This window comes from Octopus bimaculoides, chromosome 2, assembly GCF_001194135.2.
Source record: "Octopus bimaculoides isolate UCB-OBI-ISO-001 chromosome 2, ASM119413v2, whole genome shotgun sequence".
NCBI classification, from domain to species: domain Eukaryota; kingdom Metazoa; phylum Mollusca; class Cephalopoda; order Octopoda; family Octopodidae; genus Octopus; species Octopus bimaculoides.
Genome location: NC_068982.1, coordinates 138,307,363 through 138,321,877, shown reverse-complemented (window position 1 = coordinate 138,321,877; position 14,515 = coordinate 138,307,363). Strand labels below are relative to the sequence as shown.

General features: G+C 40.4%; 1 protein-coding gene across 2 annotated transcripts in view; it reads right to left on the bottom strand.

Annotated features, from left to right (window-relative positions):
- Positions 1-14,515, bottom strand: part of LOC106877346 (thioredoxin domain-containing protein 11) — a 77,546-nt gene that overhangs the window by 42,394 nt on the left and 20,637 nt on the right. For both annotated transcript variants that reach the window (XM_014926227.2, XM_052965631.1), the window contains exons 6-12: positions 13,365-13,480; positions 12,088-12,156; positions 8,511-8,642; positions 6,771-7,751; positions 4,422-4,470; positions 2,716-2,930; positions 1,692-1,804 (exon numbers count right to left, since the gene is read on the bottom strand). In XM_014926227.2, coding sequence (XP_014781713.1) covers positions 1,692-1,804; positions 2,716-2,930; positions 4,422-4,470; positions 6,771-7,751; positions 8,511-8,642; positions 12,088-12,156; positions 13,365-13,480 — 1,675 coding nt within the window. The remainder of the gene's footprint in view (positions 1-1,691; positions 1,805-2,715; positions 2,931-4,421; positions 4,471-6,770; positions 7,752-8,510; positions 8,643-12,087; positions 12,157-13,364; positions 13,481-14,515) is intronic.

The following is a 14,515-nucleotide window of genomic DNA, read 5'->3' as shown; positions in this document are numbered from 1 at the left end:
TGTGTGTGTGTGTGTGTGTTTGTCCCCCCCAGCATCACTTGACAACCGATGGTGGTGTATTTACGTCCCTGTAACTTAGCGGTTCGGCAAAAGAAACAGCTAAAATAAGTACTAAGCTTCCAAAGAATAAGTCCTGAGGTCGATTTGCTCGACTAAAGGCGGTGCTCCAGCATGGCCGCAGTCAAATGACTGAAACAACTAAAAGAGTAAAAAGAGTAAAAGAGTAATAAAATGTCAGAGTTATGTCCCTGGAAATATCAGCTGCCATCTTTTAGTATTTTGTTTTCCCCGGTTGTTACTGTGTTTGAAACAGACAGATTTTTCTGGAATATACAAATAAGTGAGATGATCGAAGTGGACAATTCAGCGCCGACAATTCAGAATTTTACAGAATTACATAATACAATTAAGGTGTTGTAACTGCTGTTTAGCCCAATACAGTATTCATTGAACAGACGTTCCAGCTATGATCATCCCGGTGACACAGCAATTCAGCACAAAGACAATTAATAATCATCGTCGTTTAACGTCCATTTTCCATGTTGGCATGGGTTGGACGGTTTGACTGAGGTCTGGAGAGCCAGTGGCAGCACCAGGCTCCAATCTAATCTGGCAACGTTTCTACAGCTGGATGCCCTTCCTAATGCCACTCACTCTGAGAGTGTAGTGGGTATTTTTTTACATGCTACCGGCACGGGAGCTAGCCAGTGGGTACTGGCATCGGCCACGTTCAGATGGTGCTTTTTACATGCCACCGGCACAAGTTCCAGTCAGGCGGTCCTGACATCAATCACGTTTGGATAGTGCTTTTTACATGCCATTGACACAGGGGCCAGTCAGTGGGTACTAATATATGTAATTTATTATGACATTATATCAGTGTTAGTTGTATATCTAAAATGCATGCACAAGCAACCTACAAACACGGCAGTCACAGGATAGATTAAATATACATAAACAAAAAGCATACATATACATGAAACAAACACCAGCAAAAAAAACATATATACACACGTCCATACCAAATAACCTTTACCTAATGCAGTTCTATATTTACAATATTTACATTTGAAGGATATTTGTCCTCATCAGGTTCAAAATTTCCTCAAGACACCTGATGAAGGCTGGAGGGTATATCAGCCAAAACGTTGTATTAACAAACAAGAGGAGGACAAATATGCATTAAATGTAAATAATGTAAATAACCTTTACCTAAGTTCAATAAGATTCTCTGCCCTGAATTGTTGCGTCATGGGAGTGATCATAGCTGAAACGTCTGTTCAATGAATATTGCCTTGGGCTAAACAAGTGATAATATCTTACCCAACTTTATGTAATTCTTTATGTTCTTCTCCACCTAAAGTCTTGCTGCCTCAACAAACCAAGGAAACTTGTACATGGACGTTTGACATGCCAAAAACAACAGCTAAATCTCCCTCAAAATTACACTCTACTGTCTTCGATATAAAAGGACACACCGTAAAATATAATAAAAAAACTCCTAAAAAAGTTGGATGGTCACACGTGGAACACCTCTAATCATAACCAGCTCAACCAGGGCCTAACGAGAAAGCTAAACAATAACAACAATATACCCTCGACAAATTAAATAATTAACACTTTTTAACATGAAAGAAAAACAAAGCAACTATGAAATATATTTCTGTTGTAATATCACACCTGAAGCTTACCTGGCAAATAGGAGACTTGTAGCTGCTCGGAAGTATTTAGCTAACGACAGGTAGATGTGGGCAAAGCTAGCACAAAATCCACACCAGGGGGCATAATAAAGTAGCAGGACATCCTGGCAAAAGAGAACAATAGTGTTTTGGTAAATAAAGAATTATTTTAAAATTCTTCTGATGAATAAGTCATGTCATCATAATTTATATTAATGCTGCATATATTCTTTTCTGCTCTCGGCACAAGGCCTGAAATTTTGGGGGAGGTGCCAGTCAATTAGATCGACCCCACTACACAAATGGTACTTATTTTATCGACCCCGAAACAATGAAAGGCAAAGTCGACCTCGGCAGAATTTGAACTCAGAACATAAAGACAGACAAAATACCGCTAAGCATTTCGCCCGGTGTGTTCACGTTTCTGCCAGCTCGCCACCTTGTAATGCTGTGTATATTATATACAATATCGTATTAATAAGATTCAACAACAGCCATATACATGTGCATCCTCAGGTGACCAGTGAAAGCATTGATGCGTTGAAACAATTGAAGTGAATTGTAATAAGGCTTCTCCGATCCATCTTCTCGTATTAAAACTTCTTTGTTTAAACTCTACAGATCTTTGCATATTTCCACAGATACATCTAGTGACAGGAAGTCTTACTACATGCTAACATTTGGTAGCCAATACCAGGAAAGAAGCTTTGGAAAACACACTATGTTACCCAAAATGTGAATGTGTGGGTGTGTCATAGTGGACTGTGTAGGTGCAGGCATGACTATGTGGTACAGAATTTGCTTCCCAGCTACACAGGTTCAAATTCATTCCCACTGCACAGCACCTTGGGCAAGTGTCTTCTACTATAGCCACAGGCCAACCAAAGCCTAGTGAGTGGATTTGGTAGATGGAAACTGAAAGAAGCCTGTCATTTGTGTCCATGCACGTGTGTGTGTGTGTGTGTGTGCCTTTCCTCACCCCCAGACAGACATCTCTGCTTAAGAGAACTGAAGGCAATGATCTTTTGCAACTTACCTTTGAAGTGTTTAGAACAATTTTGTGAAATGTGTGTGCTGTTACTTCTGTGATATACAGATATTTGGGTTCACTGTCAGCTGAGGGATCAGGCGGAGGCTGGTGATCACAGTCTTCCGGGTTCAAACTGCAATTTAAACTACCGGCACGATCAACAGGGGCTGTCAACATCTCCCTTTCTAAATGACCTTCAGTATAATTCAGAACAAACTCAGCTGAAAAACAAGAAGTAAATGAACAGTTTAGAGTGACCAACACATAGACCATCATCATCATCATCATCATCATCATTATCTAATGTTTGTCTTTCCTGCTGGCATGGGTTGGACCATTTGGCAGGAGCTAGCAAGCCAGAGAGCAGTGCCAGGCTCCGGGTTGTCTGTTTTGGCATGGTTTCTATGGCTGGATGCCCTTCCTGGTGCCAACGACTTTACAGAGTGTACTGCATGCTTTTCATGTGACACAAGTACCGATGCATGGGTGCTTTTCACAAGGCACCATTATGGGTCCCCTTTACGTGGCACCAGCACGGGTACCCCTTATGTGGCACCAGCACGGGTACCCCTTATATGGCACCAGCACAGGTGTTCTGTACATAGCAACAGCAAGGCATACTTTTTCCTGGCTCCAGCATGAGTGCATTTGCATAACCCCAGCACAGGTGATTTTTATGTGGCACCCGCACCCATGAGCTCACAAGACAAAGACCTCTCAGCTAAGGAGTAAAATGTTCATCAAAATGGCAGTGCCCTAGCATGGCCACAACCTCTGGTTGAAACAAGTGAAGCTACATTCTTGCTGATTACATTCATTGTTTAATCCAGGACCAAACAAAAAATAAATGTTTACTCTCTGATATTTTCACTGGATTCAGTCATTGGTATTGGACGTGACCATGCTACAGCACAACTGCTTGAATTCCATAAACAACCTTGCCCAGACTTGTACCTCGGAGGGTAACTTTGTAGGAGCAATCCCACGGTTATTCATGACCAAACAGAGTCTTTACCCATTTTTTTACCCTTTTACAGCACTGCTCTGAAGGGTTTTTAGTCAAGTACCTTCTACTACAGCCCCAGGTACCACTGGGACTAAGCCCAAAACCATGTGGTTGGGAAGCAAACATCTTAACAACATTATCGTCATCATCATTGTTTTAATGTCTGTCTTCCATGCTAGCATGGGTGGGATGGTACAAGAGCCAGCCAGGCCAAAGTTCGCACCAGGCTTCTGTGAGTGTTTTGGCAGGATTTTTACAGTGGGATGCCCTTCTTAACACCAACCACTCAGCAGAGTGGACTTAGTGCTTTTTACATGGCACAAGCACAGGAAAGGTCAGTTTTGGTGAGGTTTCTACAGCTGGATGCCTTTCTGAACGTCCAACCACTTTACAGTGTGGACTGGGTGCTTTTAAGTGGCACCTGCACTGACAGGGTCACCAAGTACTTGCAAGACAAGAAAAAATAAACACACTTTTAAGAGGGGAGGAGGCATTGGAGGAAGTGATGATGGAAAGGTAATAGTGAGACAGATACAGGTGTCTTGCTATAGTACCCAGCTGGAGAGAGACAGATCAGGAATGAAGACAGAAATAGGTAGGCTACTGCAAGGAAAATATACGGTTGCCCAACTTGAGGGAAGTGCAGGAGAAGGAGAGAGAGTGGGAAACAGCAGGATTCCTATTAAACAACTCAAAAAACACTTACCAACTGAGGTTTTAGAGAACGGCTTCTTAAGGACATAATTTTTTTCATCCTGCAGAAAAAGAAACAAAAAATTGTTAGAAGGGCATTGTAGTTCGCTTGAAGTATTGTGGTAGAGAAGTAGAATGAATGAATGAAATGAGAAAAAAGGAAGGCTTCTAACAATGCAGGAAGTTTTAAAAACCTTTATATTTTAGGTGCAAAGGCCTATCTTCAGATGAGACAGCCGGATGGGCAGTGACCATTCGGTCATCCAAAATAGCAGGATCTATGTAAATCCATATTTCTTTAACTGTATTTTTCTGAAGATAGTCCTTTGCATCTGAAATTTATATAAATTTAAGTGCAAAAGAGAAAAGCTAATAAAACATTTTAAATAATTTTTTTAAAGATTAATTAGCTTTTTCTCTCATGCATGTTTGTCTTTTTAACATGAATTAAACAAAAAGGATTTGAAATTCTTACACTGATATTTCAGTGTTATTATGAAAGAGTATTATTTAGCCAATGTGCCACATTAAATTGAGAATGGAAGTAATTCACCATAACATAGCTTTATTAGTGTGAGTCGGAGGCTCATCGTTATAGCATGGCTAATGTTACAACAACAATAATAACAGAAAACTCAGGGATCACGGGGGCAAAGTGGATGAGTTCCTTTTGAATGTTGGGCCTCACAGAGGCAATGACTGAGACCTTTGGCATTATGTCGTGCTTGAGAAGAAGCCCCATCAAGCTGAGCAAAATCACAGTCGTGGCAGATACCAGTGTCACACAAATTGGCACCCATGTTGGTGGCATGTAAAAGCACCCCAGCATCACACAAATAGCATTCGTACTGGTGGCACATAAAAGCACCCATTACACTCTGGGAGTGGTTGGCATTAGGAAGGGCATCCAGCCATAGAAAACCATGGCAAATCAAACTGGATTTGGTGCAGCTTTCCAGCATGCCGGTCTGGTCAAACTTTCCAGTCTTCATGGTTGATTAGGTGCACACAACAACAGAATCTGTATATTTTTCATGGTTGATTAAAGTCACAATAAGTTTCATTCTGACATCACTGTTGATTTGATATACACCACAACAGGTACTACTTCTATTTCATAGTTTATTAAATACACAACAACAGGTTCTACTTATTTTTTTATGATTCATGACATTCGAACAAGGTCGTTGCCAGTGCCACTGGACTGGCTCCTGTGCAGGTGGCACGTAAAAAAAACACCATTTGAGCATGGCCGCTGCCAGTACCGCCTGACTGGCCCTCTTGCCAGTGGCATGTAAAAGCACCCACTACACTCTCAGAGTGGTTGGCATTAGGAAGGGCATCCAGCTATAGAAACTCTGCCAGATCAGATTGAAGCCTGGAGCAGCCATCTGGCTCGCCAGTCCTCAGTCAAACCGTCCAACCCATGCCAGCATGGAAAGTGGACGTTAAACGATGATGATGATGAAATTCACAATGGCTTCCCATCTCACTTTGTGGTTAATCAGACACACAACAGGTTCCACCACTTTTTCATGGTTGATTAGATATACAAAACAATAACAGATTAGAACACTCATATTTCATGGTTGATTAGATTCCAGTAGAAAGATATACAACAACCAACAAAAACCATCTAATGATAGAAAAAAAAATATGTAAAACAATAAAAACTACCAATTTCCCCCCTTTTGGTATCAAATCATCTGAGACCATTCCTGGTTCTCGGATACCAACCTACTTGTTATATCAAGGCTGTTCGTACACAAGCATTGTATAATCTGCCTTTCACTTTGGCAGATTGTACAATGGCAGTGTACGAACAGCCATGCAGTATGGCAGTGAGACATGGGCTGTGACTACTTAGGATATGCGAAAACTTGAAAGAAACAAAGCCAGTATGCTTCCCTTTATAATTTAGTGTAAGGACCTTTCTTTCAGTTTATTCTAAATATCAGCTTAACCCTTTAGAATTTAAACCAGCCATCAGGCCCAAACATTCTAACGGTTTTCTGTTCAAACTAGCTACATTTGGCCCCTCACACCTACCCTACAATGTTACTATAAAACTAAACAATCACATCGTCAAAATTTCAAAGCTAAAAGACAATGCATAATTAATTCAAAACCATGAAAATCAATACGTATTACATTTGGCAGAGTAATCTGAATGCTAAAGAATTAACAATGTGAAAACTAGTTATTTTACGAAATTCCCCCAAAATTTTTGATTATTTTCGATATCAATTGAAACGCAGGTTGTGTATTTAGTTAGCAATGTGGTAATGAAAGGCTTAAATAAAATACAAGAATAAAGTAGAAAAACAAAGATGATGATAAAACAGAGACAGTTTCTTCTTACCGCCAAGTCCACCATCACAACTGCTGGTTGGTCAGTTTCTAGTAGTTTTGTGCTATTCAGACCAAACCGATCAGCAAACATCCAATGGTTTGTAAGATCCATAGCATAGAAATGGACAGTCTTGTTGGTTCGGCATGACAAACCAGAAAAATTCTTAACAAGAGTTAATGACAAAACATTAAAATTGGTGTCAATAGGAACACCCTGTACAAATTGTAAATTATAATGATCACATAATTGTTGCGTCCGATTCTTTAAGACTTGTATGATGAAAGGATCTTGTAGTGTGTTATCTACAGAACTGTTAGAAGGATCTTTAGAGGAGGGAGTCTTGTTAGCTGTTTTGGAATAAGAAACGTTAGAAGAATCGGAGGAAGAGGAAGGACTTGGAGGAACAGGAAAAGAGAATGAAGAGGAAGAAAAAGGTTTGGTAGAATTGGTTGTGAGTTTATGCATTTTATGACAGCAGACCGATTTGTACTGAGTGGGAATGTAATCTGGAGAAAATTGAAGGCACTTGTTTTGTAAAGTACTGTAAATACGGTCTTCATTGAATTTGTAAGTTGATCCCTTGGGACAGTTGCACGGTACGTGACAACTTCTGGCCGACTTCACACTGTTGTAGCAGACTTCGCACACATTGCGATAAAGGTGTCCCTCCAATAAATGTTTCTGTAACACACTCACACAGCACTGGCAGACGAGCAAAGATGAAGATGCAGGGAAATACTTGCTGCTGGCAAGATAGGTAAATGGGAGACTTTTAGGAAGATGCTGCTCTGCTTTTTGTGAAACAACACGATGAGGATCTGCTTGTTTAGCATGGCTAGGGAAACCTTCCCGCTGTTGCTCTTTGCTACACTTTGTAAGTTCTTGCAGTTTCTTCATAGAAGAAAGACGGTGAGTTAAACTGTACAACAGGTTTTCATTACTGATTTCATCCATTTCACATTTAGCATATTCTAATGCAATTTCTCGCAACTGTTAAAACAAAAATAAAAAAAAGATTTTAAAAATATTTTAAACTGACATGGAGTGACAAAAGCATACATAGTTCTGGGTTCAGTCCCACTGTGTGGCACTTTGGACCGGTGTCTTCTACTATAGCCTTGGGTCGACCAAAGCCTCGTGAATGGATTTGGTAGACGGAAACTGAAAGAAGCCCGTCGTATATATATATATATATATATATATATATATATATATATATATATATATATATATATATATATATATATATATATAGCAAGTGAAGCAACCACATCTTTGTCTCAGTTATTATGTATCACCACCAGGTAACATACATAATCAACTAGCTCCAGCGATCGCTAATTCACAAGCACTCGTAGACAGACTTGCACTCCATTGATTATGACGAGGGTTGCAGTTGATCTGATCGACAGAGAAGCCTGCTTGTGAAATTAACGGGCAAGTGGGCTGAGCACTCTACAGACACATGTAACCTTAATGTAGTTCTCAGGGAATGTGACAAAGCTGGCCCCTTTGAATTACAGGTACAACTCATTTTTGCCAGCTGAGTGGACTGGAGCAATGTGGAATAAAGTGTCTTGCTCAAGGACACAATGTGCCACTGGATATTGAACTCACAGCTTTACGATTGTAAGCAGAATACCCTAACCACTGAACCATGCATGTCGTTATTGGCTTACTGACCCTCCCAATACACAACAAGCTGGAATCTTGCAAACGAAATACAAAATGAAGTGAAATATATCTTACCATGTGGTAATTGTGATTTACATGAAATAAAGGATAATGGTTAGAGAACATAATTAAGGTGGGACCCTTTGCTATTTCACTAGACAGCTGAAGACTCTTTGTTCCTGAGGGATTCAATATTTGGACAAGAGGCTGCAAAATAAATAAGAAAAATACAATAAGGAAAAGAAAATAAATTAGTGTTTTCTCAAGTCCCTTAACCCTTTTGATACTAACCCCACCTTAGACTGCCCCTAGTTCCATGATATGAATTTCCTGTTTTAAAGTGATCTAAACACAAAAAAATCTTCCATTAAAATTTCATGGTATGTTACAAACATAAGGTTAATAATTCTTTCTAATTTAAGCAGAAGGCCAGTAATTTTTGAGGAGAGGGGAAGTCGTTCATATCGGCCCTAGAGCTAAACTGGTACCTATTTTATCAATCCTGGAACTGATGAAAGGCAAAGTCAACCTAAGCAGAATCTCAACTCAGAATTTCAAGAAAAAGGAGAAATGCAGCTATCCATTTTGTCCAGCTTGGTAATGGCTTTGCTAGCTTGCTGCCTTCAAAAAAAAACATCAGATTAATAATGACAAAATTCATCATCATCATCACCATCATCGCTGTCGTCGTTTAACGTCCGCTTCCCATGCTGGCATGGGTTGGACGATCTGACTGAGGACTGGTGAGCCAGAAGGCTGCACCAGGCTCCAATCCAATCTGGCGAAGTTTCTACAGCTGGACGCCCTTCCTAACACCAACCACTCCAAGGGTGTAGTGGGTGCATTTTTAAATGCCACTGACACGAAAGCCAGTCAGGCAGTACTGGCATCGACCATGTTTGGATGGAGTTTTTACATGCCACTGGCACGCGAGCCAGTCAGGCTGTACTGGCATCAACCACGATCGAATGGTGTGTTTTATGTGCCACCGGCATGGGAGCCAGTCAGGCGGCACTGGAAACGATCATGCTTGAATGGTGCTTTTAACATAAATTCTTTCTGAGTTCCCAATTAATAGAAATGAAGACAATATATATCAATAAAGATACAATTTAAAAAAGGGGGGGGGGGAGTTAAGAAACAACAGTTCAGGAAAAGAATCTACATACACTCATAGATGTCTTACCTTCCTTGCACTCGGGCATTTTAAACTTGGTGGAGCCCATCCCTCTCCTTGCCTGTCCACAGTCAATTTCTTTCCAAGAAAGATAGGTGGGGCGGAGGAGAGAAGGAGGACAATAAGAGGAATAGAGAGGGGAAGAAGAAAGCGGGAGGCGGATCGACATGTGACGATTCCATTTTAACACTGAAACTACAATGTAATGTCGCCTCAGTCTTTACAAAATAATGGGATAAAATCTATATTATGGGGAAGTAGGACACTTGGAGGTAGACTAAGTTAAAAACTCAACAGTTGGCAGAGTCGGACGACAGAGGTGGAAATCTTATTGAAAGAGTAGATGGTTACGAAAGATAACTCTAGTATGACTTTTCAACATAAGTTATTTCCCTTTATATCACAGTGTGTCCTTCATGAAGGAATTTTCACTACACGACATATTTTGGTGACGTTGGGTTAAAAAAAAAGAAAGTGGTAAGAAAATCACTGCTATTCAATAAATTGGTTTCGATTTCATGAAAGACAACAACGACTCTGAATCAAATCCCCGAAGGATGATAAGGGATACCATAACGATTCTAATTCACCCCTCTAAAATATGTACAAACCACATTAGTGAACAAACTATATTACACAAGTACACACACACACCTGCTCGTTCTCTCTCTATCCCATAGAGAGAGAGAGAGAGAGAGAGAGAGAGAGAAATACACACATGCCTGCTCATTCTTTCTCTCTCTTTATTTCTACCAAAATTAGTCGATGAGATGGTTGTTCTCATCAATGAAGATAACTTTAAAGAATTAATATTTTTTCTCTAACTGCTACATCAAGTACACTAGCACTGAAATTACTATTAAAATGAATGCCATGTCTTAAATTCTAGAATATATACCCCTCCACACACGCACACAAACACACACACAACAAAGACAGGAGGGCCACACCAAGTAACATCAACAGAATGCTTTAATAACATCAGCCTATTTGGACAGAGATGACTGGATTAACCCTCTAGCATTGAGATTATTGTTAAATGTAATGCTTATTGATTCAGTGTTTAGAAATTAATCATTGCATTATCTCACAGCTTTGAGATTTTGATAATGTGATGGCTTATATTTAGAATGACATTGTGTGGGTTTGGTGTGAAAGGCTGTATTTGGCCAGTTGGAGCATAAACGTTAAAGGATTAAACTATAACAAACAGAGAAATAGGAAGCATGCAGTTATGAGGTCCCTTAGTCCTGTCTCACCAAGGTCTATTCAACCTCTCTAATGGGAGAAATGCACTTAGTACCCTTCTGTAAAGGGGTTGGCATTAGAAAGGGCATCCAGCCATAGAAACCCAACCAAATGACACACATGAGCACCAGGCTTTAGGAACAGTGGCTCTCCCAATAAGGAATGACTCAGATCATAATGATAATCCAACACATGATCAGATTAATTAGGTTATTTTCTAATGAGATCTTAAATGAACTAATATTCCAGTAATAATTCCTTCTCTTAAGGCAGTGAGCTGGCAGAAACGTTAACATGCCGGGGCGAAATGCTTAGTCTTTAGACTAAATGCTTAATTTAAAGTCAGAATAAAACGCCACTAAGCTTTTTATCTGATATGTTAACAATTCTGCAAGCTCCACTGCCTTATAAGAGAAGGAAATATTCTTTTCTACTCTAGGCACAAGGCCCAAAATTTTGGGGGAGGGGGTCAGTTGATTAGATCGACCCCAGTACGCAACTGGTACTTAATTTATTGACCCTGAAAGGATGAAAGGCAAAGTTGACCTTGGCTGAATTTGAACTCAGAACATGAAGACAGATAAAATGCTTTTCCTGACACTGGTATACGCCATGACTGCAATTTTTCTTGGCTTCTCAAGCAAGACATAATACCAAAGGCCTTGACCATTGCTTCTGTGAGGCCCAACACTCGAAAGGAACTCGGCCACTATGCCCTCCATGAGGCCCAACACGCAAAAGGAACTCGGCCACTTTGCCTCCATGAGGCCCAACACTCGAAAGGAACTCAGCCACTTTGTCTCCATGACACCAAATGCTCATGGAGGCAAAGTGGCTGAGTTCCTTTCGAAAGAAAAGAAAAACAAACATTAAAAATATAAAAGAGTAAATTACTGAGATAAAAAACATCAGAACTACCCCACCAAGAAAAAGAGAAAGGGTGGAAAGGAGGGAGGGAGGGAATTAAGCAGCAAAATATGGGTGGGGAGTAATAGATTGTACACCCCAGATCAAATATCAGGAGTGTACAATCAAATGTACATGAAATGTTTGGGGCATTCAGCCATGCCTCACAGACATAACTTCAAAGCCATTACTGCAGAGAATGGCCGGTGACACTTGCTGCAGTAGCAACCCCCACTTCATAGGGCTAACAAGCAATTTTTTTTTTTTGTTAAATTATTATCCCCCAGTGTTTAAAAAGCAAAACAAAAGTGATGTTCTTACTTGTTGTTGCTCTTGGAAAGCCCATTTCACCAATTCTGAACTGGTAAAATTATCCAACTCTGGATAATTCTGAAACAAATATTCAAAATAAAAATGCAATGAGTTTATGTTTTCAAGAAATTAAACACAAAGAAAATGATAAATAGTAATAGTAGTAGCAGCAGCACTACATCCACTACTTGTTGGTGATTCCCTACTACTCCTGGCAGATTGTTTTGGGTAGTCATTGCTGGAGAGGGTTTTACAAGGTCAGAGTTCAAATCTTACCTCAACTACTTTAAGTCACCTTTTATGACATGCAATGGAAATTTCGGGTCTATTCTTCAACATGCCAGTCTCCAAACAGCTAAATACTGACCTTAAATGCACCATCGATTCATTGGCTTATTTGGGGGTTAGATGGATCTGCAAATTCAGATATTTGGTTTACTGGCTAGATCACTGATTGACAACCTTTCTCAAAAACTGGTCTACAAAAATTCATGAGGAAAACCTCAAGGATTATCTAATATCTTCTTTTTCAGATGTCATACCTACAGATATTGATAACCATAGATCGTTGTGTATATATACTCATATATATAATATCTCCTCCATAGTAAAAGAGTTATCTCTTATTTCTTTATTGCCCACATAGCTTTATTGCAAAACATAGAGGGGACAAACAAGGACAGACAAAGGGATTAAGTCAATTACATCGACCCCAGTGCGTAACTGGTGCTTAATTTATCAATCCCGAAAGGATGAAAGGCAAAGTCGATCTAGGTGGAATTTGAACTCAGAACATAGCGGCAGATGAAATATCGCTAAGCATTTCGCCCAACATGCTAAGGTTTCTGCCAGGAGCCAGTCAGGCAGGCCTGGCATCGATCACATTCAGATGGTGCTTTTTACATGTCACTGGCACAGGGGCCAGTCAGGGGGCATTGACATCGATCACATTTGGAAAGTGCTTTTTACATGCCACCGGCATGGGTGGGGTGGGGAACAGTCAGTGGGTACTTGTATCAACCACATTCGGATGGTGCTTTTTACATGCCACTGGAACAGGAGCCAGTCAGGGGGCACTGGCCAAAAATAATACTCCTATAGCACTCATTTACTGGTTGAAGTTAGTTGGGTGTGGTCATACTGGAGCATCACCAAATTGGATCTAGAGTGGTCATTTTAAATGACCAGATGGCTTGCACCAAAACAACACTTGTACAAGCAGTGCAGCCACTGCAAGGATGAACTAGACAGCTGAAATGAAGAATTTGTCCAAGAATAATACATACCAATATGATACTGCCATGTTTAACCAAAACTGCCGAACTACTTTTGGGTGGCATATTTAATATATCGGTGTGATAAGGAGAAGTTAGAACTCCAAACTTGAGTATTTGAACAGGACCTGAAATAAAGACGAAAACGTATTAGGGTGGATTGTGAACATAACTGGGGTAGAACAAAGAAGTCCTGAGAGAAAATGGTAAGGTTAGATTACAGAATATTTGTAATTTACAGACAAGATAACAGGGGATCAAGATGCATTGGTTTATGTTGTTTTATGCTGTTAGTGGGACCCGAAAATGCAAAGAGAAATAAGCATTAAAATTATTGGGAGAAGCGGATAAGATGGCGGGTAAGAGGAGAGGGATGGAAGATGTGGGAGGGAGGATGGAGAGGGACAGAGGAAGAGGGAGAGTGAGGATGCAGAAAGAGTAGGAGTGAGATGGGTAGAGAGAGAATGGGAGGGAGGTGGAGGGCAACAAATGAGGCAGGGGAGGGGTGAGGAGGACGACAACAACAACAACAACTATGATGGAGGCAGTAAAGAGTCAAGATACAGAAGACGAGGAGAAGGCACGTAAAATAAAACCACATCATCATCATCATCATCATCATCATCCTCATCCTCCTCCTCCTCCTCATCCTCATCCTCCTCCTCCTCCTCCTCATCATCATCGTCGTCGTTTAAGGTCCGCCTTCCATGTTGGCATGGGTGGGATGGTTTCGCAAGAGCCAGCCAGGCAGAAGCTTGCACCAGACTTTTGTGTCTGTTTTACATCCATATTAGGAAGAGCATTGGCGTTAGGAAGGGCATCCAGCTGTAGAAACTTTGCCAGATCAGATTGAGCCTGGTGCAGCCATCTGGTTCACCAGTCCTCAGTCAAATCGTCCAACCCATGCCAGCATGGAAAGCGGACGTTAAACGATGATGATGATGATGATGATGATGATGATGATGGCTTTTCTATAGTGATGAATATAGGTTCAGGCATTCTTTTACAACCAGGCACTCTTCTTGTCATAAACCCTTATCAGTTTTTCAAGTGAAGGATCTCTTATTCCACACGTCTTTGAATGCATAAGGCCAGCAAACAATTTGCAGACAGGGGATAACAAGTAATTAACCATTATTTAGTAAAAAAAAAAAAAAAAAGGT